The sequence below is a fragment of the Equus quagga genome, chromosome 2 (assembly GCF_021613505.1).
Source record: "Equus quagga isolate Etosha38 chromosome 2, UCLA_HA_Equagga_1.0, whole genome shotgun sequence".
NCBI lineage: Eukaryota > Metazoa > Chordata > Mammalia > Perissodactyla > Equidae > Equus > Equus quagga.
Window position 1 is genome coordinate 40,602,330 of NC_060268.1, and position 25,889 is coordinate 40,628,218.

General features: G+C 45.0%; 1 protein-coding gene across 17 annotated transcripts in view; it reads right to left on the reverse strand.

Moving 5' to 3' along the window:
• Positions 1–24,612, reverse strand: part of PPIP5K1 (diphosphoinositol pentakisphosphate kinase 1) — a 39,797-nt gene extending 15,185 nt beyond the window's left edge. For 2 of the 17 annotated variants that reach the window (XM_046652561.1, XM_046652552.1), the window contains exons 1-29: positions 24,486–24,612; positions 19,905–20,000; positions 19,454–19,628; positions 18,804–18,999; positions 18,260–18,350; positions 17,962–18,047; positions 17,475–17,629; positions 17,240–17,341; positions 16,621–16,782; positions 16,379–16,500; positions 15,623–15,724; positions 15,289–15,375; positions 15,097–15,172; positions 14,840–14,949; positions 14,672–14,754; positions 14,372–14,503; positions 14,067–14,188; positions 13,597–13,779; positions 11,167–11,308; positions 10,769–10,992; positions 10,316–10,443; positions 10,000–10,114; positions 9,719–9,826; positions 8,970–9,086; positions 8,650–8,814; positions 6,406–6,555; positions 5,688–5,778; positions 2,682–2,807; positions 1,907–1,969 (exon numbers count right to left, since the gene is read on the reverse strand). In XM_046652561.1, the coding sequence (XP_046508517.1) occupies positions 1,907–1,969; positions 2,682–2,807; positions 5,688–5,778; positions 6,406–6,555; positions 8,650–8,814; positions 8,970–9,086; positions 9,719–9,826; positions 10,000–10,114; positions 10,316–10,443; positions 10,769–10,992; positions 11,167–11,308; positions 13,597–13,779; positions 14,067–14,188; positions 14,372–14,503; positions 14,672–14,754; positions 14,840–14,949; positions 15,097–15,172; positions 15,289–15,375; positions 15,623–15,724; positions 16,379–16,500; positions 16,621–16,782; positions 17,240–17,341; positions 17,475–17,629; positions 17,962–18,047; positions 18,260–18,350; positions 18,804–18,999; positions 19,454–19,600 (3,385 nt within the window). In that variant the 5' untranslated portion in view covers positions 19,601–19,628; positions 19,905–20,000; positions 24,486–24,612. Of the gene's footprint in view, positions 1–1,906; positions 1,970–2,681; positions 2,808–5,687; positions 5,779–6,405; positions 6,556–8,649; positions 8,815–8,969; positions 9,087–9,718; positions 9,827–9,999; positions 10,115–10,315; positions 10,444–10,768; positions 10,993–11,166; positions 11,309–13,596; positions 13,780–14,066; positions 14,189–14,371; positions 14,504–14,671; positions 14,755–14,839; positions 14,950–15,096; positions 15,173–15,288; positions 15,376–15,622; positions 15,725–16,378; positions 16,501–16,620; positions 16,824–17,239; positions 17,342–17,474; positions 17,630–17,961; positions 18,048–18,259; positions 18,351–18,803; positions 19,000–19,453; positions 19,629–19,904; positions 20,001–21,510; positions 22,881–23,089; positions 23,109–23,289; positions 23,358–24,485 lie in introns of those variants that run through there. The other 15 variants (XM_046652565.1, XM_046652557.1, XM_046652568.1 and 12 more) reach the window with 13 other exon arrangements.
• Between the last annotated feature and the right edge of the window lie 1,277 nt (positions 24,613–25,889).

Below are 25,889 nucleotides of genomic sequence, written 5' to 3' on the forward strand. Positions count from 1 at the left end.
TATTGTCCTGAGGGCCAAATTAAATCTAGAAAATCTTCAGCAAGAGACATAATAGCTCCAAATTTCTTCTGTTGCCGACAGGTAGATCCCAGATTCTGGTCTCTCAAGCACTTTAGGCTCCAAGCTCAAGTACAAGAAGAACAAAGGCCAGAAGACCCCTGAGCAAGTGTGTAGAGTGTTGGAAGAGATCCTGAATTTGCTCTCCTGCACTATACCTGAATTGTCCAGGTCTTTCTTCCTCTCCTCCTTTTGGTAGAATTAATTCTTTTCTTCAGCTGGTAAGGCTGCTAACCAAGGCTTCAGGGAACTAGAGATATATAGGTTTGAGGACCTATTTTATGAATTTTTATCTTTTCCGATAGAGCCCAAGAATTAGGAGATCTGTGATTTAGCTCTGATTTCAGGGGCCCAAGTTCCAGTGCTATATTCTGTACCCTAAGTAACACTTCTCCTAAGTTCAGGTCCAAGGCTGAGGGATTGGAGTTGGTACGTGAGGTTCTACTCTGGAGAGGACTGTGGCATATGAAGGCCAGAAGAGCTTGAAGCTAAGTGTGTAGGCACAGCCTTGTCATTCTGAATGGGGAGCTCCTGTCATAGGCACAAATGGGAGTCAGGGTAGGGGCAGGGGTATAAACTGAACAAGTATAGGCTAGTCAACCTAGGGAGATTTTAGCAGTGCCTAGTGGAGATGTATGGCCTGACTGGGCTAAAATCTAGCAGCTGCCACTGGCTGTGGAGCAGGGGATCAGCACCCAGAGGTTTTTCTACACAGGAAGCCAGGCTAATTTTACCTCTCTCCGAGAGCCTTAGCTCTTAGACAGAAGAAAATCATGTATAACAAAACTGGATTTACCTTGAAGACAAGATACAATGCAGAGAGAAACTAAGGATATAAAGGATGAAACAGTGAGTAAGCCCTAGGTTCCCCTGCCATACCTGACAAAGAGACACAGCCCTTCAGTTTTTGATTTACATAGATCTCTAAACCCTCCCACCTTAGTGTGGACAGACCCAGTTCTTCAATATTCTTGAAATAGTATTCATTCCTAAACTCCCCCAGAATCCCTAGTAGACATCTCAATTCTTCACTTCAAGCTTCTCTGAGATAGTAGTGCCGCAGGTACATGCAAACCACATGTAAAAACTCAAGATACAATCCTTTTTCCTTTACCTACTACCTCCTACTCCTTTCTTTCTCTCTTTTATCCCAAATCAATCTGGGCTCCTGTTTTCTAGGCCTAGGTTAACCAGGTCCTAGGTTAGTAGTAACATAAAGCAGATGTCTGGAGCACAAGAGCCACACAAAGCAGACACAATGGTAGGAGATAGGAACATGGAGATGGGAAACTATATACTCAAGAGCAATACCCTATGAGTAGGCTTGGGACCTGGGAACTGCATCATTGCTCCAAAAAAGAAACAAACTAATCATTCACTCCAACAAAAGAGTTAGAGAAAAAACAGGAAGATCAAAATTACATAAACTGAGGAGTGCGGGGTCGGGGGAGAGAAGAAATGGGGATGATATAGAAAATACTATTCTCTTCCTAAGAAGCGGAACTATTATCATGTTTGTATAAAGCCCAGCAGTCATGTGATGGGAAAGGGAGAGGTTTAATTAATGTTTTGGTGATGATGCTGAAAAATGCGACACAGTGGGGAAGACGGTGATCATGGAAGTAAGACCCGAGTTGCCACAGGGATAGGGCAGCAAGTCTGCAGCCCAGGCTAAGGTTTGTCACAACAAAGGATATGTCCCAAGAGGGACACAGTGAGTGGTTCATTCAGAGACAGCAGGGTGTCAACATAGTGGAAGGAGAGGCGAAGTCAGTGTCAGAACTCAGAGGTTAAGTGTTTGGAGGTGACGTGGTGAGGAGGAATGACGTTGAGTCAGAAGCAAACGTACCGTTAGTCGGATGCTTTGCAAACGACACAGAAAATCGTTTTACGGCCGGGACAAACAAGAGCTCTGGGGAGAAAAGACATCATGGGGATTATACCCACTCCTGTCCCCATCCTCTGCTCTGGAATTTGCCTGCAGTATACTCTATTCTTTACAGTTAGTACATGACCTGCTCCCACCCCCACCCCTTAGCTTCCTGACTACCACATTTCAAGATTTTCCTTCGGGATAATCTCCTCTTAGGAATCCATGTGTCATTTCTGCCACAATATGGCTCCACAAACAACCCTAATTTCACCACCACATCCTCTTTCTGACCTTTTAAAAATAAAATCTTTGTAGAAACTTTCATCCCTTCCCCCAATCTCTTTCCATATTATCTTTCCTGCCTGGCTGAGCAACCTCCCCATCATTGATTTCCTAGATTTTTGTCAAGGCTCCACTGCATTCTCCCTGACCATGGATAATACTCCTTGGTCCTTACCCCTACTGGCCAGAATCCAGGAAAGAATACAAAGGTGGAATAAATTGATGTAGCAGGGCTGTATGTGGGAGATTATGAAGGGATAAGCATAAATAAGTAGTATTCACATGGTGAGAGGGAATGCACATGGAAGGGTGGATGGGGTCTTTGTTCCTTCTCCCCTTTATAATTAATGAAGAAAACTTGGTATAAGGCCAATGTCAGTGCCATCTTAAGCATGAATAGTTCTTGAGCTGTGTTCTTGCTGGGGGACAAATGAAGAAAAGAGTTTCCCCCCAAAACCCACCCACATACCATCTCGGTGCTTCAGACTGGCAGGTGGTAGCTTTTTGCCATGGCTGCGGGCGTAGTCCTGAAGATTCGGGGCGCTGGAGGAGCCACCCAGCACTGTGGTGCTGAACAGCCCTGTGCACTGTGAGCCTGCAAGGCCGGGAGTGCATTAGTAGCCACGCAAAGCTGCAATTACCACACAGAAGTACACACAACTTCATGTGACAACATCAAGACACACACATATGTAGCTATTCAGAGCCACCATCATGTGGCCACTACATATAACCACAAACAGCTTTTACTACTGTCCATAGCCACACTGGGCAAGCAAAATGGGGATTATCTTGAAGATCTACAAGGCAGATACAAGAGGCCACTACAAATACAGTGTTAGTCATATTAGGGGACTCAAAGCTACTGAAACAGCTAGCCTATGCTTTCCAGGTGGCTTTCAAGAATGCTAAAAGAATAAGTAGATCCTTCTAGATCTCCCTAGATTTAATGCAGTGCTCTTTACCCAGGATATAAGGTTTGAAAAACCCAGAAATCTAGTCCTTTACAGGTTAGCAAAGAAATTTGATTGACACTAGAGACTAAGTTTTGAGCATTCAGTTCAAATTCTAAGTGCTCATAAGTTCCAGTTCCTCCTATGTGCTTCCAATTCCTCCTACGTTTTTCATCCAACATTCCCTCCCTTCTATCTCCCTTCAGGCCTTTTTACCTTTCCCAAGAAAAAAGTATGAGACTCACTGAATTTTTAAAGCTGGAAGGGACTCAAAGATCATCCAGTTCAACCTTCTCATTTTAGAGATGAAGAAACTGAGATTCAAAAAAGATCTCATTTGCTCAAGGTCATACAGTTTGCTAGAAGCTAAACTGGACTAGAACCCAAGTCTCCTGACTCTGAGGATCAACTGTGTTCAGTTAGAAAAGAAATAATTATTTTTTCATCAAGAAGAAACAGCATTGTTTCTAAAGCGAAGATGGACACAAATTTAAAGGCATGTGAAGAGACAGGTGGTTATATGTAAAGCATGCCTACTATGTGCTGAGCACCCTAATAAAAAGGAGGATCTGGTGAGCAGGAAACAAAAAAAGACATACTTTTTCTGCTCTCAAAATTTTATTGTCTTGTAAGCCCTATGCTCAAAGCTAGATGGCCACACACCTAAATTCAAAGAAAGCAAAGAGAACTCTATTGCCAATCAGAGGAGTAAATAAAATGTGAAAAATCTCTGAAGCAAATAAATCAAGGCAGTCACTGTCCCAAATATCTGATCGAAAGTAGGGTTGAGACTCCATGGTCCCCTCTCCCACTATAGCCCATGAGGACACAATGGGCAGAAAGAGACAAGACTGACACTCAAATCTGTGGGATTTGCCCTTCTACTTCCAAATCCACATTAGCCAAGACCTTGGGTTTGGCGTGGGAACTTAACAATCATAGGGCAGATGGATAGAGTGGAGAGGAGGTCAATTTCCTTTGAGCTCAGAAAGAAGGGGCCATGGTTTCAGGGGTCCCAGCACATCAGGGTCTCCACCAAAATCAAGAAGGTCAGATGGCTGATAATATCCATCCTGGAATTCAGGACTGCTCCTCTATGAAGCAACTTCTCCTACCTGTCATTCTCACACAGGCTCTAGAATACGGTTTCAGAGAGTAATAAGGGTTGCTAAATATGTCTGCTTTTCTTCAGAGAAGCTGAAACTAGCTGGCTTTATCCCAAATCACCCCAAGCTTTGTTCTACATTTACTTCCTCCTGCCAATCCTGCCCTGCCCAGTCCTCGGATCATCTCAGAGGGTAGTCTCTACCTTTCTACCACCATCTGTCAACCAGTCCCATGTCCATACCTCTGCTTTGTTCTTGACAGCACTCCCACTTAATTGGGCCAGACACACCTAGCCTCTTTTCCAGCCTAACTGAAACCTATTCTTTACTGGGACTTCTGGGAAGAGAAGTCCATATCACAGATCTACACATTTGTCATTTATTTTTCATGCCCCAAACCATCTACCTCATTTCAGGGATCTAGAAGACAACCTACTCCCATAAAATTAGCCTGGAAAGTTACCAAAACCTTTCTCCCCCTTGCTGGTCCAAATGCTGACCATCTTGGGCCAAGAAATTGGGAGCCAAGGACAAAGGTAATAGGAAAATGAAAGGAGCCAAATGGTGAGAAGAACAGGATAAGATAGAAAGAGTCAGGGGATCAAGTCCAGACCCCACACAACTGTCTCTAACTGCAGGTTCTAGTTATGGGCTCACAAGGCTCTGTGTTCAAAGATAGCCCCTCCCAAGGACCACTCCCCACTCCCAAAGAATACAATACCCTCTGAGGCTTGGTCCTTCCTGCAGTCTGTGTTCTTAGGAAAGGTTGAATGATGTTCTCCACCCCTCTCCAGGAATCAAAAAAATCAAGAGACATTCCCTCAAAGTCCTGAGAGAAGCCTCTGCCACTACACCAGTCTCAGATTTGTCTCTCAATTTTCAGGAAGGAAGGAAAAAAAATTACAGGATTAGGAGAGGATGAAGGAGAAGGCATGGTGGTCAGGAGGGGCCAGAGCAGGGATGTAATAAACATAGTTCTCAGAGGAAGATATGGTACAAATTCTCCAAATGAGGAATATGACACTTTATGGGGGTCACAAGTACCTCTATTTACAGCTCTGTCTGTGATAACTCTGAAGATTCAGAGTCTCCATGGCCCCTTAAGGTCTGGGCAAGACTGGAGGGACAGATAAGGAATGAGAGGGGAAGCCAGAAAAATGCCCTTCAGTCAGAGAAATGGGGGTGGTGTAGAAAACCAAAACACAAACACCTTCCTGGAATGAAAACAATCATCTGGGATCAAAGTTCACACCTAAATATGGCTTCTCCCAATTCATCCTCCCTAGCCCTACCACCCAACAATTCCACACACTGGATGACCCCAACTCCCATGACTAAGGTTTCCCACAATAAAACTCTGAAGAACAGACAGACACCCCTTTCCAACAACAGGTGAGAGACGCTGGAAAACCATACCTAAGCCACTCTGCTTCATCTCCGTTGGTGGGCGTGAAGATGAAAAGAGCCGGTAGCCACCAGGCCTCGAGGATGAAGTCTCAGAAAGCACCTGGAAAAAAAGACTCTATATTACCATGTTGCTACCTCAACCAAGAAGTCTAAAACCCAGGTGCTGAATTCCTGCCCCTACAAAGCCAAGCAATGTCAGAAAGTTTGGAAGAAACAAAGGATTTCTATGAGGGAAAAAGAATGAAAAGGGAACGGAGAGTGTTCCTTGCAGAGGGAACTGCCCATGGACTCCTCCTATACTAGAAGATGCTTCTATTTCCAAAATGCTTGTCCCCACAGTCGTCCTATCCCAAATCTGAGAAATCATTATTCAATCATTTTCAGTTCTCAGCAGAGCAGGGTTTCTTAATCTTATCTATCCCTCTGCAGGACTCAGAAAGCCAATCACAATAGCTCAGCTGCAATAAGATATAAAGTCTGGCCACCCTCTCTTCTTTCCATGGGATAGCTGTGGCTACAACAATCACTCTCAGTTTCTTATCTGAACCAAGAAGCCCTCCCCTCCACTCCTGGACACATGAAACAGATTTCTAAAAAGCCCACAAGAGCCCAATCATACAATCCCCAACATACATCTCCCCCAACTTTCCCAGACAGAGTTCTGAGTCCCTAGGTCCCAAAAGGCAAAGACAGAGGCAGGAAAGGAAGATGAGGTAGGGAGGGACACCTGTGTGCAGGACGCCAGGTGAGTGGTGGATACAGCCCGGGACTGTAGGCCGATGTCTGGGGAAGGCCGGGGGAGGTCTCCTGACCTCCGGCGGCGCCGTCCCCGCAAGGGGATCAGGTCCAGGTTCCCTGTGCACTGCATGTTCATGACCTGCAATCAGACCGGGTGTTAAGCCGGTCACGGCTCCTTTAACCCCTGGGCTCCCAAAAGCTCCAGTGCTCATTGGGCAGAGCTAGCTCTAGGGCTGGAGAGGATGATTACTAGGGCACAGCTGCTACAAAGGTCACAGATTTTGTACTCTAAAACAGTCCAAAAATATGAGAAGACAAGGGGAGAAAAAGGGACGGGGGTAAGGGTTATAGTTGATAAGGATAAGAGTGCCAATGCCTAAACTTATAGAACAAAGAGAGGAAATATTAATATTAAAAGGCTGTGAGACCAAGGAGTAGAGAGAAGATTTTCTTGCAAAGCTGAGGAGCATATCTTGGGCAACCATCTTCCTGGATGAGTAACGGCATAAGCAACACTAGGAACTGAAGGGAAGGTATGTGATTACAACAAGAAGCTTCCTGTAGGCCTGAAAGAAAGAAGGCAGTCTCATCAAGTCTGAGAGATGACACACAGAGAGCTCTGCTTTGTCTACGTCTCCTGACTGCTTAAAGCAGAAGAATAAAGAGGGTCAAGCACAAGAGTGCCAGAGAGACTGGAAGATCACATGAATGGGGGCCGGCCCTGTGGCCGAGTGGTTAAGTTCACAAGCTCCGCTTCGGCGGCCCACAGTTTCGCCAGTTCGGACCCTGGGCATAGACATGGCACCACTCATCAAGCCATGCTGAGGCGGCGTCCCACATGCCACAACTAGAAGGACCCACAACTAAAAACTACACAACTATGTGCTGGTGGCTTTGGGAGAAAAAGGAAAAATAAAACCTTTAAAAAAAAAAAAAAAAGACCACGTGAATGGGAATGACATTTAGATGTGGAGGAGCAGTTTAATGATGGTAGATTATAGGTCATCCTGTCCATTTGATCTATTCACGTGAGTCTGTAGCACACTAGTGTACCATGGACATTAAGTTAACCTATACCTCAAAGAGAAAATGATGCATACCCACCTGAAGAAACTCTGAGTATTCACAACTTCAAATCCACCTTAAAATAATCAGGAAGAAAAGGATGATTCCAGAACAGAGCCTGCAATTTGCCTTCTCAGCTTTCTCCAAAATCTGAACTGTAAACCTTGGCTGAACCTATGTAAGCTAGTTATAGATTCTTCTGAGATATTCTCAAAATGGAAGGACGAATTCCCTTAAGAAAGCTGGCACAGAGCCCGGTGAACAGATTCATCATCTGTCAATGCAGGACTCAAATCAGACAATCGGAGTCCCTGAGACAGGGATAAATCATGAGATCAAAAAGAATGTCATTGGGCCAGAGCGGGAAAGAATCGTTCCAGGAAAAAAGACCAAAATAAAAACCCCAGGACAGTTAGCTGGACATAATGTGAGATTTACAACAGTTCCTTCCTCTAGGCTACAGAACTAGAACCAGGACTAGAGACAAACTCCAAGAATAGCAGAACACAGGCCCAGGCCGATAAATCTCTCATTAGAACAAAGGGAAGACAGGTCGACCTCCAGACTGGATTCCCCTTCTGGGATGAGAGTGGTATAGGTAATCTTAAAAGGATTAAGTTAAAGTGCCAAGTATTTGCTCCTGTCTGAGCTCTAATTTTTACTGAAGGCAACAAAGAGATAGAAAGGGCCTGGCCTTTAAGATCAATTGTATTGTTATTATAGTTACTGTTCACTGAACATCTATATGGTGGATACTACTTGTATTATAAAGATGAAAAAAACTAAGTCTTGAAGAAGTGACCTGTCCAAGGTCACACAGTTTCTAAGTATCAGCCTGGGATTTTAGCCCGGAGTTCATGCTGTTTCTACTATATTTACTTATAAAGAACTGCCTTTTCAAATACCTCCAGAGGCCTCTTCCTCAATCTCATCTCTTAAAATCCTTATCTCTCAGGTACCTCTCACTGGCATCTCTTTAATCTCAGAAGTAGCAAACAGCTTAAAGATTTATTGGGAGACCAGGTGTAAAAGAGAGATTAAGTAAAACATATCCATCAGGGACAGGGGGACTCTGCTTAAGGTCCCAAGAATCCCCCCAAAGGGATTCAGAGGATTCATGGATATTGAGCACTTCCACCACTTCTTTCTCCCAAGCCCTTCCCATTACCTCCATGGAGCCGGCTTTTCGGTTACGAATGAGGGGTGATCTCCTTGGGAGGCCAGGGCCCTCAGAGGGCTGGGGTGAAGTCTGCAGTGCCCGGTCTGGCTCATCAGATGCCTTCCCTGGGCACAGGTTCTCCATACTTCCTTGGTCTGTTTTCATCTCCTCATTCTATCCAACAATAGGCACAGATAGGAAAGGTGCTAATGGCCTCCAGCCTTCTAATTCCAAACTCCCCAACCCTTTTACCTCCCTGTATCGTTTCCAAGTAACCCACTATATGGTTCCTAAATCCTCCAGTCCCAAATCCCAGCACTCTGACCCACCTCAGAAGAGGCTGGACGGAATCCATAGCCAGTTGGGGCACTGCCTTCTTCCTCGACACCTTTCACTCCAGGGCTGAAGTGCAGCTCCACATGGAACCGCTCCTCTGATAAGGGATCCTATGGGGCATCACCAGATGAAGGGGCAGTTGGAGAAGCTGAATATAGTGGTGGAAGACCAGGCATGGACAACAGAGAGGAACTGAAGAGGATACATCCTCCTAGGGCTGAGGTTCCAGTGTCTTACCCCACTTCTGGGGCTGATCTATTATAGCTTCCCTTTAACTATGCTCTAGTGTTACAGAATCCTCATTCCCTCACCTCCTCCAGTTTGAGATTCACTGTTCCACATGACTTTCTAACTTCCACTTATACAACCTTCCCCATCCATGTCCCACAATAATTCAGCTTTGCTACAGTGCATACAGCAGCACATTTAAAGATATCTTTGTGGAGCCAGACGAAAAAAAGTATACATGCAACGATGAGAGAAAAAGACTCATAACATCATCCCAAATTCCATACCCTCCCTAATGCCAGAGCTATGTTCTATGGTATCTCTCTGCTTCAACACCATCCCAAAACACTTTTTCTGTTCCAGCAGGAACCTCCTGGATGCTCTGTGTCATGCTGTACCTAGATGTCACACCTAGCTGGATTCTACAAATTCTAAGAATAAAAAAATTTTTTCCTAAAAGTAGATGAAGGAGAAAGAAGGGCCCTTTCCTCATCCTACCCTGTTAAGTCCTCACCTGTGTGTTGTCCTCATAAAGCATGATGACAATCTGGGTCATGTAGTTGAGCTCTGAGATGGCACTAAGATAAGCCAAAGCTCGCTGCCATTGTGCATCCTGGGACTCCTATCAAACACAAGAAGAGGTAAGCCAATGCCCAAGGACAAGGGAGTCAGGGAATGAGCAGGGAGACAAGGAGAACAGAGAAAAACTTGCAATAAAAAAGAAGCATGAGGAGGAGGGTAAAAGAATGCTGGGAAACTATGTTCATAGGTTGAAGGAAGAAGGAGGATCCTTACATCAAGAAGTCCCCCATAACGGAAGACACTGAGTAGGGAGTGGACATGGCTTTCACTTGTGAAATAGAGACGTGTTCGAACATGGCGGCCTGGGGAGAGCACTCCTCGGGAATACCTGAGATAACAGCTAAATCAATCACACTATCAGATAATCCTCTTCCCACCCCTCTACAAACTCCCTTCTCCCTCCTCAAAGACTTCTCTTCTACTTTCCATCCCAGAATCTCTTCTATTCTTGGTTCCCAGCCTTGATTCCCCCAAGGACTCCCTGACATGCCCCTCCCTCCATCCAGCACCCCTCCCAGCCCTCCCTCACAGGGGATGCAGCTTGTTGACAGACTCATCCTCGTGGGTTCTCTGCAGGTCAAGTAGTATCTTCCGCAACAGTGGAAGACAGAAGCCCACAGCAATTTCCAGTTTCTCCTCCCGACTGATCCCGTACTCCTAGGGGCCAGAGGCCAGGAATAAGTACCTCAATGAGTCTTGTTTTCCTTTTGCCTTATATTCCCAGGCCCAAGATCATGTTTCTCTTCACCTCAGGTCTAGGGCTTCTTTCATATTCATCACATCCCCCTCTCCTGGTTTCTCCTCCGTTAGCCTCTTGTACTTACTCAGAGCCAGAATGGACCTTGAGAATTGTAGCAACTCAAATAATTCCTTCTCTAAGTTTCCTTCCCCTGGGTCCCACACCACCCCTCCTTTCTGCCTTTTCCCTCCTTCCTTCCCCAGTGCCCCTATCCCCAGGGTAGATCCCTTATACGAGACACACCTGGGGAATGACCACATCAGCCAATGCCTTAGAGAGACGTAGCAACTCTGCTGTGCCTTGCAGTCCCAGACTCCCATTGTGCTGCACATCATACTTGACACAGTCATAGATGTCAGGGATCTTACTGATATCATAGCGCCCGCTCTTTTGTCGAAAGTCACGCTCCAGCTTGCTCCAACGCTGTAGCATTAGCTCTAGTGTCTCACTGTGGTAGAGTTGCAGGTCTAGAAGGAAGATAGATAGAGCCATGGATTTTACCTCTAACAAAAGACCCAGCAAATATGAAGTAGAAACAGAGAGATGAGGATGCCTTGTCTCAGAGAGTTAGGAGAGGATCCAGGATTGCCTGAGGAACCCACCCGTACCTGAAACCTTGAAGGGAAGATATTCACACTCACCTACAGATTTGGGGTCCTGCATCCTTTCTCGAATCTGGTGAGTGAGGTTTTCAATCAGGGCAAATACCTGATCACAGACCTTCACAGGATTCTGAATGATAGCCATGGAGTTGAGTAGGGAAGTGCTTCCAGTAGGAGCCAGCTGTGGGGAATAGAGAGATGAAAAGCACATAGGCTCAGTGCCAACTGCCCAGATTCCTGTGAGCATATTACAGAGACTGCAGGCAAATAAGATCTGTTTGTCAGCTCAATCTAATGAGCATTCTTAGACTAGCAGGCATACTAGAAGTTGTGGGGCCTTCAGATGAGGAGACTGCTCCGGCACACAGTCATCTAAGAGAGGTTGATATTAAAAGTCTTAGAGTCCAGAGAAAATAAAATAGACCTAGGTTTTCTTCTTGGGGGTTCTAAAATACACACGGAAAATTCTGGGGAATAAAGATTAAACCCAAATCCCTCAAAATCCCCACAGAATGTTTTCATGAGTGGGTAATCAAGATAACATTATCTTATTCCTCTAAACCAGATGCTAGCTTGAACCTAGAGTAGAGGTGCTGCCTCAGAACTGGGTTCCAACTCAAGCTTTTAGGACAGTGACAGTCAATGAAGAATGGGGAAGGGGAAAGAGGACTGTGGGTGGAATGCACACATTCTACCCAGATCCTCCCAAACTCCATTCTTGCTAGCAAAAAGAAGCAAAGGAGAAAGGAAAGGTAACTTAGCTTTTTTGAATTTGACATTGAGCAACGGATTGGAAAACAAGGCAGCAAGGTCCTGCCTTATCAAGGCCTACTCAGAGAAGAACACAGAAAATGCCATTCTTTAGGCAATGTGCTCAGCTACTTAGCTCATTTAAGAATCTATCAGAAATGGTTACACAAGTGTGAATGTACTTAACACTACTGAACCGTATGCTTAAAAATGGTTAAAGTGGTACTAATATTTTTTAAAAATAAATATATGTATTTTTAAAAACCTATCAGAAATGAAGAGCTACCAGTGGTTAAGACGGTTGAAAATCACTGTCTGGCGTACGATCCCCAGATAATCATGGGCTGGATACATAGGAAAAAGGGTGACATTGGGTAATGGCATCCACTGTGATTAATACTGTGAGGCAGTATACTGTAGTGGCTAATAGCCTGAGCTCTTGAGGTAGACTCCTTAGGTTCATACTAGCTGGGCAATCTTGGAAAGGCTTCTTAAATTCTTCTGAGCTTAGGTTTCTTCATCTATAAAATGGGAAGAAAGCAGTACAGGTCCACAGTTCTTACGGTGGATTAAAGATGGTCATTAATTCTTTGTCAGCTTCTCCTTCCCTTGAATCTGGCCTGGCTCTGTAACTGTTTAACCAATGAAAGATAACAAAGTCATGCTCTGCTAATTCTGGGCCTACACTTTAAAAAGCTTAGAAGCTTCTGCTTTGGGGGAGTTCTAAGCTATCATTTAAGAAATCCAGTTACCATGCTAGAGAAATCACATGGAAAAAACATGTGGAGAGGAGAGGCTCTGAGACTACAGGGAGAACATAAGAAGGACAGAGTCCAGCCATCCCAGCAACTCAGTCAAGCCTCCAGACGGTACCCACCCCAACATCTGGACAACATCTGGACAATTTCAGGAGAGACCTCAAGCAAGACCAGTTGAGCCTAGAACTGTGAGTAAGATAACAAAATGGTTGTTTTAAGTTAATGAGTTTTGGAGTAGTTTTTTTTCTTAAGGATTGGCACCTGAGCTAACATCTGTTGCCAATCTTTTTTTTTCTTCTTCTCCCCAAAGCTCCCTAGTACACAGTTGTATATTCTAGTTGTGAGTGCCTCTGGTTGTGCTACGTGGGACACCACCTCAGCGTGGCTTAATGAGTGGTGCTAGGTCCATGTCCAAGATCCGAACCAGCAAAACCCTGGGCCACCAAAGCAGAGCGCATGAACTTAACCACTCGGCCATGGGGCTGGGCCCTTGGGGTAGTTTTTTTCATACAGCAATAGACAACCGAAGCATTCTTTCATTCAAAATCCTTGAGACCAGCTGTGTTTTGCAGTTGAGGATTTTTTCAGACTTTAGGAAGTTAATACAGTGCATACATCACATGTTGTATAATACTTCCAGCAGGGCCTATGGCATAATCAAACATATTCACATTTCTGCAGCAAAATGTATGGCTATTCACAATAAGTGTGATAAATAGGGATTAGAAATACTCTTATCATGTCAGGTTTTGCTCCCAAATGAATCTTGGTACCAAATTATAAAAATCTTTTTGATTTTTGAAATTTTGGACACGCTTATCTCAAAGCATAAGATTAAATGAGATATGTATGGAAAGCATGTGAAACAGTGCCTGGCACATAGTAAGTACCATTATTGATCAGTATTGTTTAGAATTTGGGATCAGTGGTATGTTGGGTACAAAGATAGGGAGAACCTGACCTGATCATAATCCTCAGGGCCAAAGGATGCATCCTGCTGCAAAATATGGTGCAGCCGAGCCTTCACCCGGTGCTGGCAGCTGCTCAAGGAATCGCCATCACTGTCCAGGAGTCCATTCATGTTGGCACTCTTCACCATTTGTACCAAGATGGGTGTCAGCTCCCCTTCTAGAGCCAGAAGGCCCTGCAGGAGAAGCACAAAGTCTATTAGTTTTTCTTCCAGTATAGTCCCCCTAGGCCTAGATGGTCCCAGAGATCAAATGAGAGCTGGCTTGGAGAGCTGGGGTAAGGTCAAGGGGCCTACCCCCACTAATTATTCTCAGCTCATTCTCAGCAGTATAGAATGGGGTCAGACACAAGAAGAAACTTCTGAGTCGGCACACAAACACCCTGAAGTTTCCCAACTAGTTCTCCAAATTCTCTGCTTCTCTACCTAATAGATGCTGGGACTGTGAGAGAACTGGTGTGCACCTTGGCAAAGGCAGCAGCAGTCATCTGGACTCGGCCCTCATCAGAGGCATAGATCTTGAGATCATGACGGAAAGTGCTATGGAGACGAAGCAGCCCACAACCAGGGAAGCCAGCATAGTCACCTGGGGGCAAACGGGAGAAGCAGGAATGGATCGCTATAAATACCCACATGGAAGAAAGAATGCTCATTTCCCCTTTAACTTCTCCATTTCCTCTGTCCCTTTGTTTCCCCAACTTATTCCCTAATCATTTTATCCCAGCCCTGCTACATATTTATCCCCCCCCCCCCCCCCCAAAACACTCACCCTGTCCTCCAGGGTACATGCAGCGAAAAGCTCGCCCCAGCTCCTCAGCCTGAACACGGCCAGCAGGAGTCAGCTCTCCACCCCACTTCAGTACCAGCAGTAGAGATGGGGCCAGAGCCTCCCTTTGTGGGTCTGTGGGAACAAGGGGCAGTGAATAGGTCTAGATCTAAGGAAAATAGTGGGGACATCTAAATGTTAGGTCTTCTGAGGAGCCCAAAAAGGTAATTTGGGATAGAGGTCATCTAAGAGTTCAAGAAGAAGAGATCTGAGTGGTAACGGGAAAGGGGTATTATATCTCACCTTGCCCCTCATTAGAAGCTTTTACTCCATGAGGGTAGTAAGTCAACTGTACCTTCCGATTGATGCCTGAGAAGTGACCATACCTGCAGGATAAACTTACAGTTTACTTTCTACCCCAGCACCCAATTCTCACTGTTATTGGCTCCCATTTCCTATCCCCTTTCTCACATCTCGAGCACAGACTTCAGCTGCTCCAGTTTCCCAGTCTTCTCCTCGATCTCACCACCTGCTTCTTTCTCCAGTTCACCCAATAGCAGCCTTGTGATGTCCAGCACCTCCTACAGTTAAAAATAGGGTATCCCTGCAGGAGGCCAAGTCTTGGCCAGTTACCCTATCATCCTGGTCTCTCATCAAGGCCCTCAATCCCATACCCTCTGTCTTTCCCATAGCACTGCTCCTCCCAGCCGGATACACCACCTTATTACCTGTAGCTGCTCGGGCCGCTTTAGTTTTAATTTCCCTGTCTTGTAGCCACCGTGTTTTTCAAACAGACTAAAAAACCTGAAGAAATAAGGAGAAGCTTCAGTATGAAGTGAGACAGTCAAAGGTTCTGGGAGCTGCCCCCTCCCATCTCCCTGACAAAAAACTATTTGTCTAAATTAGGACACTCTTCCTACCTTGAGTGTGTCACTTCCATCTTCATCTTTTGCTTGGGGGTACGATCCCCATGACGGATAATTGCAATGACACAACGAAGTTCCATCCTAAGATAGGCTATTTGTTAGAGCCTCTCCCCCATCCTACCCCACATCCCTCCCATCATTTCATCCTTCTCAACATGTTAAAAAACAGAGGAAAAACTTTCCAAGATTAGGAACATAGTTAGGGTTAAGGAAACTGTCTAGAAGAGACCCAGGCTCCACTACCCAGATGGCACAGGGTCAGGAAGTAACTACTGGTCTGACTTAGGTGCCTTAAGTAGGTTACTCCATATTTCCTACTTTTGCTCACATAGTGCCAGATGTGGTAGGGACAATGGGAATGTCCTCAGCCTCTGTGGGGATGGACCATGGGATCTGGAACTGTGGGGCAAGCTCCCGCATTATGGTGTTCCTAGAAGGAGAACATGAAGAAGCCATGTGAAAATGAACAAACCAGAACTACACATATGAACAAAGCTCACAGAAACTAGCAAGCTGTAGAAGAATACATTAATATAAAGTCTAAAAACATGCAAAAAAACACCCCCACATATGTGGTAAAAATACTAATAAATGCATGGGAATGACAAACACCAAATTAAGGATTCTGGTTACCTCTGGGTGAGAAGGAAGGGGACGTAATTAGTGAGGGATATGTAAGGGCTTCAACTGTATTCTTAATTTTTGTTTCTTAAGCTCAATGGCGAATACGTGGTTCACCATATTCATCATTCCTTACTCATTTTTGAATGCTTTAAATATCACATGATTAATTTTTTTAAAGTCAAGTTGTAAAACAGTACTACAGTATGATCACATTTAGTACAATGTAGTTTACTTATACATGGCATAAGTAAATAAAAGACATACTGTTATGTCTAAAACTTCTGAGGAGTAATTACTTCCAGGGAGTGCAGTGTTGGGAAGGCAAGAGGACTGAGGAGCCCTTTCTCTACTTTCCTTTTTCAGTTTTAAAGAATTTTTATAATATTTAAAATAAAGTAAAAGCTTTCTAACTCTCTTCTCTAAGCCCGTTCTCCCCACCCCAGACCACTGTGCCCCTTACCCCAGAATCTTGGCACAGTCATCATAGTATTTCATTGAATTCTTAACAAAACTGAAGCCATTGACATCACACACAAAGGAGTGACCATTGGCACGAAGAAGGTCAAAACCACAAACTGTTTGCTGCAGGAGAAAGAGGAAAGATGAGAACAAGAGAGCCACTCCTTCTTCCCAGATCCGTGCCCCTGTCTCTCTCCCTCATTCCATAGCACTCCCACCCCCCCCCCACGGGCCTTCCTCCACCTTAAAAGCTACGCAGACTTTCCTGGCCACCAGCTTTTCCATGGCAGTCAGCATGACTGGATATCGAATCTCTTTCCCTTCACTGTCTCGTTCGACCTTCCCATCCAAAGCTGGAGATTTTCTGGCTTCAGCATGGGCATAATCTGGCCCCACTGTATACACCTGCAGGTACATAGCATCACTGAGTATGCCCACAGCTCACCCTGCATATGAGAAGACAATATGAGCAAAAGGTCTATAAACTAGTTTCAGAGTAAAAACACAAAAACAAAAACAAAACCCTGAGTATTAAGACCAAGGAGACCTACATTTTTCTTATGGAGCCCTAGTGTAGTACCATTATGAAGGTTTCTCCTTGAGACTCCAGCACTATCATCTAGTCCTTACTAAGAAATAACTTACCAACATTATACCATTTTCCATGTCACCCTTGTCCTTGCTCTAACAGTGACAATGTAAATGTCTCCTTCCCCCACTTGTTATCTTCACCTGAATATGAAAGCCAATCACATTCACACTTTATTTTCTATGACCCCCTCCACATACTCCCACTTGCTTCCCAAGCATCCCATCCCACCCAGACATTTATAACCTCTTAAATCCCTGTATCCACCATAACCTTGACATCTGTGCCATCTGTTGGCATAAACTCCTCATAGATGTATGACCCTGTCTTTCGGACGCTGCTCTCAGGAGAGTAAACACTGCTTCGGCTGCCAATCTTCAGAAGGAAAAGGAAGAAAAAAAAAATCTTGCTTCCACCTTGTCCCCAAATCCTCCAGCTTCCCTCCCCACAACCTCATTCTTGTCCTTCTACCTGTCTGACTCCCCAAATGCTCAAATGTCCCCCACACCTTACGGAAGAGGCGTTGGCTTCCTCCTCCAGCTGAGCTGGGGTAGTAGATGTAAACATTATGGTCCTCTGCACTCACTGGCTTCTCCACAAACGGCTTGGGAAAGACAGCTCCATTTACCTCTACTTGGTCTTCTCCTTCTATCAGGTTGCACTCTGAAAGGTAGGTGTGTGGTCATTCCTAGAACCTAGGGTTGTAGAATATTTCCAACTCCTCTTTCTCCAAGTTTTAATCTCCATAACCCTCAAATTTCTATGGCCATATCTTAGTAATAGATATGATAATATCTGTATGGTATATAGACATAATAATACATATATAAGAGGTCCAAGGCTCTGTCCAAAGACACACAGCTCTAACTCTACCCATAATCCAATAACCAAAGCCTCACTTAGATAGGTGGTACACAGGAGATGTTGAGAGGGTGAAACTGGGCTAAGTCATAGAAAGCAAGGCAGGACAGGACTGGACAAGGCCAGGTACTTACCCTCTGGCCGGGCAGGGTCACGATTGAGCACAGCATATCGAGGCAGATCAATACCCTCCTCCTGCAGGATCCGGTACACCTCCCTCCTGTCACCCCGAATAAATTAGCTGGGAGAGGTGGGGGATGGTGACTAAGGGGACAAGCTAGGGATTTCATGTGCTCAGGAATTGGGAGATACCAGGGTACAGAACTTAAGAGGGTATGATATGAAAATTAAGCATGTTTGTTTGACTCCACCCCTCCCAGAGCGGTCATGATCTCAGAGCCACCCATCCCACCGGTCATCAGAAAGCTATACCTATCCTGGATGTAATACTGCATAGCCAGGTCATTGATTAGAAAGGGGTTTCGAAGCTTGGAGTAAGCAACAGCTTTGTCCAGAGGAAAGCCTGGGATGGAAAAAGGAAATAGAGAGACCAAAGAAAGAAAGTGAAAGAGAGAGAGTGAGAAAACAGTAAGAAAAATAGAGAGACATATTAAAGCTATTAGTTGCCACTGAGCTCCTCTACCCATCCAACCCATCACTTATCCTTCTGCCCAACTTCCCAACTCTAGTATATCCATCAGGAAAAAGTAAGAAAGAAATTATTTTTAGGGTCTTTCCAGAGACCCAATTCTGTCAGAGACCCTAAGAACCTTAGAGCTGTCCTGAAGTTTGAATATGGGCTTGAAACTACTCCCAGCAACTCCTCCAAGATGTAGGGAAAGCAAACCCCTTTGTACTGTTCTCTAGTGTGTCAGGAAGAGCTGATGGCCTCTTTACTATTTGACAGTAAGAACCTCATTTCCTACTCCAGCTTTCCCAACACCATTCCTTCCTATTTTCCTTCATAGAATCCAACCTTTGGAGTGGAAAGAGATGAGACAGTGGCAGGATGGCCAGTTTTCCACAGGTTCATTGAGGATCACATCTTCTCCCAGGATGATAACAGTCAGGTAGTCAAATCTGCAGAGTCGCTCTAAGATTTGGGTCATTGGCTTGGACTTGGATTTCTTGGTCATAGCACAGATGCCAACAATGATCTGAGGTTCAGGAGGCTACAGGGAGAAAATGCTGTCAGGAACTCAGGAACTTCCCACCTAGACCATGGTTATCAGGGAACACTGTCTCATCTCCTTAGGGCAGAGTTTCCTGCCAGGACTTTGGACGTATGGGATAAAGGTTGTCTTCTAACTTAGGTCTAGATTGGGGTGCCTGTGTGGATTCCTACTGCCTACAGAATAGGAGCCTTTCCACAGGAAATGTGTGCTCAGGCGGAAGAGCCAGAGAACCAATAACCAAGAGACAAGAGGAGGAGGGCATAAGGGCAGGGATTTCAAAGAGAGACAATCTAATCAATCTCCACTGTCCCTCCCCTTAATCTGGAGAAGGGCTGCTTATGACAAGGAGTTTATGCATTTGGAAAGAAAAGAGAGGTGTCTCCATCCAATGGAATCTCAACTCTATGACAGGGGTCCCAACACCAAGTGACATAATTTTCTCTAGTCTTACCACTTCATCCTCCTCATCCTCAAGGAGCTCGCCGTCACTCTCTTCTGTCCTCATGCCTATTCCACGGGTGCCCAGCCCCTCATCTCCAGCTCCAAGGAAGAAGTGGGCTGTGGCACTCTCGCCCTCACTGGCCGGCAATGACCACATCCCCACCGGAGCACCCACTCATCCCGATCTGCAGTGGAGGGTATCTCATTAGCTCAGAATCCAAGCCTCATGACAGTGGGTGGGGATGGGGAATGGGAATGAGAGATAAGAGGAAACTACAAAGGGACTAAGGGAAACAGGAAACAAAGCTATGGTAAGAAGGATCAACAGGAAAGGAGGCATGTGGGCTGTGACTTGAAATGACTAAAGATCCATAAGAGAAAAGCAAGATCTCCCTTTTCCTCCTTGCTCACCCCACCCCCAACCATGAGACTGGTAAGAGGATCAGTAGATTAACCCTTACAGTGCTGGCATGTCCCTGATTCTGCCAGCAGGAAACACCATTAACTCCAGCAGCAAGTAGGAAAGGCAGTTCTTCATGGAAGGCTACTGTTGATTCCTACCAGAAGAGAAGGTTAGAGTGACATTTCAAACTTTGGATTCATTCCACAATGTTCCTAACCCTCCTCCACCTCCCCACAGTAGTGTTGAACTCAGGGATTTAATTCAAGGGCAGAGGAATGAAAGAGCTCAGCTGCCTTTGCCCTTAACCCCCATCTTCATTCCTACCAAGGATTAACTCAAAAAACATTTATTGAGGGCATCTTATGTTCTAAGCATCATATTAGAACATTAAAATCCCCTATGCTCCCCCCACCTCTCCTTTACCTGCTCTACTTTAAAATATAGATGCCTAAGTCCAGAAAATCTGTTCAAGGAAAAAGGTCTAATGCTGGTTGAGAGACTGAGGATACAGGCATCCACACAACATCCTCCAGCCCACTCTCAAATTGAAATTTCAATTTTCTCTCCACTGTCTTCTGGTACTACAGACCCAAAGCTGGTCTAGGCCAAGGTCCCTCACACCAGAAGCTACAGTGGAAAAAATCCCGCCTAGAGCCACAATCAGTGAGGATATCATAAGACTTAAACTTGAGTCAGGACAACCTGGCAGTTCTACTTCTGCACACATCCATTTAGAGTAGTGGTTCTTAAACAATTGTGATTACGCTGTGCAGGGGACATTTGGCAGGAGACATTTTTGATTGTCACAACTGGGGAGGTGCTATTGGCATTTAGTGGCTAGAGGCTAGGGATACTGCTAAATATTCTAAAACACATAAGGTATTCCCCTACAAGAAAGAATTATCCAGTCCAAAACGTTAGTAGTGCCAAGGCCGAGAAACCCTGCTGTAGGGAAACTCACGCACATAAGAAGACATGTGCAAGAATGTTCATAACTTACCTGTTGGTAATGGAAAAAACTGAAAACTCAGATATTACAAGTAGAAGAATGGATAAATACAATGTAGTGTATATAAATGATAGATTACCAGAAATTTAAAAAGTGAATCAAAGCATGTGACAACATGGACAGCTTCCAAATGCAAACAAAAGAAATATACACGTAGTACAATTCTATTTGTATAAATAAAAAATATTACATATGTTAATGACTATATACATAATTAGTAGAAGTATAAAAACACAGACTGGAAAGAAAGACATCAAATTAGTGATAGTGGTTAGTTATCTCTGAGGAGAGGGAAGAACAGAATTCAGAAGGAGTTGAATGGAACTTAACAACCTTATCTATAATGTTTATTTCAATTTTTTAAAAATCTGAAGCAAATATACAAAAAGTTAACATTTGTTAATACTAAATTGTGGGGATGTGGGTATCTGTTATTTTTTTCCAAAAACAGAGTCACACATCAGCAATTTTCCATGTTCTCCAAAAGTTCTCAGAAATACTGACTAATGACTCTAATGAAAGTCACAAAGTCCTTAAGTAAATGGATTAATAACAACTTTTAAAATAATCTTCAATAATTACTTTCTGTATTTTTATTTTAAGCCCTTCCAATATAAGTGGGATTTCCAGCTTTGATTAGAAAGTTATAGCTAACCTTTATATAGACTTCAACCTTTCCAGTCTTCACCATCTGCTTGTCTCCATTTTGTCCTTAGACTTATAATTTACAGTTGTGCACTGCAGGTCTTATACATACACTCCCCCTCCTGATTAATAGGCTATTTCTTTGAACTCCTTTTTAGTGACCTGACCCAATTTCCATGACTTGTGGCAAATAGAATTTTGTTGTACTCTTTATCCTTTCTCTGAAGCAGGAGCTTTCTCTCATGTCTAAGATTCCTAACGCTTCACCCTTTCTTCCACTAAGTCCTTGGTTTTCCACTGAATGTACAGTCAAGTTCTTGACATTCTACTATAATTCTCTAACAGGGGATAGTAATAGAATGGGGAAGGAGAGACTCTTCACAAAATGGGGCTGAAGAGAGGTGAAAGGCCTAAATTCATAGTTAACAAAGCAAAACTAGAAGCCTGACAGAAACAGCTATGAAATAAGCCAGGATTTATTTACATGTACCTCTGGGAGAAGCTGGGGTCTAATATGGTGTTCTAAGAACCATTCCCCTATTTTCTGTGCTCTTCTCCCCTAACACTTTTTGCGAAAGAAAGGAAAACTTCAGACTCTACACTAGGCTAAAGGGCCGTCTTACTCTGGCCCAAATCAATGCGGAAGGAAAGAAGGAAGGAAGCAAAAGGAAGGATGGAAGGGAGGGAGGGAGAAGATAGGTAGGAAAGGAGAGAGGGAGGGGCAGGTGAGCAATCTTCTCAGGAACATCTATGTTAAATCAGATCTGGAGGAGGAGTAGATGGGAGGGTAAACTGTGTAACTTCTTTATCCCTTAGAATTTAGGGCTGCTTGCAGTAGTCCTCTAATTTCGTTAATCACCATGCACTGGATGGAGGGCTCCATCAGTGGTGAAAGGGAAACATCAATATAGAGTCCAGGCAGGAAGACTTCCAACACAGTAAAACTCCTCAGGTAACCAACACTATGTCCTTCCCACATTCCACAGTGGACCCCTTAGCTCCTTCTTGATGCGATTTTTAATCCTTCACACATACCCTTATTCTGACCCTGGTGAACTGTGCTGAGACCCATGTTCACAGTATCAATTCACTCACATTGCCTTCCTTCTCCAACTCGCTAAAATGACTCTTCATGGACGCCCCTGACCAGTCCCAACACTGACTGCTGTCCCCTCCCCCATCACTGATCAACTAATCCAATTAATAATCCAACTAATCCCCTCACTCACTGATTCCACAGCCATAAACAGTCCTTCAAACCCTCAGATGAGTCACCACACTTGGTAATATATTTATATCGAACCCTCAATGATGCGCCACTAAGACTGCCTGAGATCCCATCTTTCCTCACACTGCCCTCTCTCCAGGCTCACCTTCTCTCTCCTCTCTGCAACAACCCCTTCCTCAGGCTGACTCACTCCCACCCCTCCTCGCACAGACGTCCCCACCTGGACCCTCTCCCCTGCTGCCTCCGCTCCTCACGCGGACCCTCACACGTCCTTCTCTTCTCTCGCGGACCCCCTCCTGTCCTCTCCTCACACAGCTAGCTCCCAGTCGCGAACACCGCCCTCCCAGCCCGACTCCACTACCTTTGCCCGCCCCCGCCTTCCTCGCCTCACTCTCCCTGCGCTGACATTGAGGCCTCTCCGCTGGGTCTCTTTCCGAAGCTGCCCGCAGCGGGTGCTAACCCCGGCCCTCGCCGCCCGCGGAGCCCACTCCCGCCAGCCCACCCCCTCAGATACCGCCCCCAGCCCCAGCCACTCCCCCACCGCCCCCGGCCCTCACTCACCCGCCTCCCTGCGCTCGCGCAGCCGAACCTGCCGGCAGCGACACCTGACAGCGGCCCAATCAAAGCGCGACTTCTCTGCGGCGCCACCAATCAGCGGAGGGCGCGCACCGGCAGCGGAGTCAGGCTGCGTTGGCCCGCGCTTCTGCGCGGAGGAGGGTGGCCCCTAGTGGCTCTAGGGAGGAAGTGCAATCTGATGCTCCCCTTCCTCCGATTTTCTAACTGCGTCGCCACAGTCCAGATGCGTGATCAATACAGAGGCTTTCCAGTAAGACGAAGAAGAGGGGGAAAACGAGATGCAGAGGAAGAGGCAGAGTTTGTGACACTGCACCTCCTTGAGGACAAAACCCAGTCTTCTGTTTGTTTTATAAAATACGACGGGGTATGATGTCCGTAAAGATCCAATAAATGTAGGTTGAAAATGTTAACAGATGTAGAGGAGTGAGGGTGAGATTGGAAACAAAAACAGAGACAAAAAGAGAAACAGATCAGAAAGTTAAGGAAAAGAACAGACTGATTTATGGAGGAGACAAGAAAATGGATGGATATGTAAAACTGAACAAGTTGAGTCCTATCTCCGTACTCTGTTTGCTCTCTACCCTCCAGACTTGTTTGAATCCTGAATGACTCTTCATGGACGCCCCTGACCAGTCCCAACACTGACTTCTGTCCCCTCCCCCATCACTGATCAACTACAATAGCTGTAATAGCTGTGCAGCCTTGTACCAGTCACTGAACTTCCCTCAGCCTCCGTTTTCTCAACTGTAAGAGAGTGGGATTAAAAACCTAATGCATAGGGTACTGATTATGTAAAAGCATTTTGTATATGTTTGTATTGTTATTTTTATCTTTGCATCCTCACTTACGTTTCCCTGGTCAACACAATTCCACGTTCCATGTTTCTTCTCTGCAACCTTAGGGATCTTACCACTTTTTCAGTCAGGTAGGTGCCTCATTATACTGACCCCAAGGCCTCCCAAATGAGATAGAGGTGATTCTAAGGACTGGCCCTAAGGGAAACAGATACCTCCCTAGTTCATGTGCAGGCTCACATCCCTTCCACCACTCCAGTTCTTCAAACAAGTTATTAAAGCATTTTCCAGGTAATTAACTTGTCTTCTCATCCTCCTGATAATGTACACTCAGTCTCTAGTCATCCATTGAAACAATCTAATTCAATTCAATGAAATAATACATACAAGAGTTCCTTGTACGGCGCCAGCCCGGTGGCACAGTGGTTAAGATCGCAAGTTCCGCTTCTCGGCAGCCTGGGGTTCGCCGGTCCGGATCCAGGTGCAGACATGGCACCGCTTGGCAAAAGCCATGCTATGGTAGGCGTCCCACATATAAAAGTAGAGGAAGATGGGCATGGATGTTAGCTCAGGGCCAGCCTTCCTTGGCAAAAAGAGGAAGATTGGCAGTAGTTAGCTCAGGGCTAATCTTCCTCAAAGAAAAAAAAGAAGTTCCTTGTAATTGTAAAGTGCTTTATAAATATTATTGATAATTATTATTATTAAATAAATCAATATATATCAATTACTTCTTATATGCTATAGGGTAATTTTTCAAAAAATGAGTATTAATACATTATGTGCCTGTGAGAGGCTCACAGGGAGCAAGAAAAGTACACAAATACCTATCTTTTCTCAGTGGAGCTATTATTCAAATTTTGGCAGCTACTTTCTAAACTTGAGTGATTTTCTACTTTTCTGGGCAAGTCTTGTTTTACCTTCTGTAATTATTTCTTCCTGCTTCCTACCTCTTTCATCTTAGCAACTACTCTCTCAATCAAATAACAACTCTACTGCTCTGGAAGATTATCTTCCTCCTTTATCTGGGTAAATACACACCTTTCCAAGTAATTATACTCGCTTACTCACAGCTACTCCTTAACTTAGATAATGAGCCCCCACAACACAGGCAACATTTTCTCTCTCTCTCCAAGGGTGACCACACTCCACTGCAGAGCTCTATCTATTCTCTGATAACTGCTCTCTTACCAGGAGAAGAAGGAGTTAAGTGATGGACCTAAAAGAGAAGAGGATGGCTTCCAAGGATACCTACAAATGAGAAAGGAGGAAAAGGAACACAAGGGAAGAGGACCAAGGCACCTCCCTCCACGCCTGTGCTTTCCTTAGAAGGTTGAAGAAGGATTCCTGAGAGAAATGAAGGGAATGAGAGAATAGGGGTAGGGTGAGGTCTCATCAGTGGGGCCAGAGGAAGAGAATATCTCTTTCTCAAGTACTCTCCCTTAAGATTTCCAAGTATCTTACTGGCTGTGGGTACACCAAGATAGCTGAGGGAATAATGCCACCATGCGTACCCCACCTTAACTGACCCTCCATAATGAAGCCCCACATCTGTATTTGGGCTCCAACATTCATTTTCCTCCCTGACAGGACAAATGTCAAGCCACACCCAAGTCACACTTGGAGCTGTGGGAACAAAGCCCCTCTCAAATATGAGGAGAAAGAGGAGGAGAGGGAACCAGGAGGAAGGTGGAGATTCCCTGGTGACCTTATCCCCTTGGACACCACTCTTCCTTACACTCTGGATTAAACAGCATTAGGGAGCCAAACACACCTGGTGGTTGGAAACCTGTG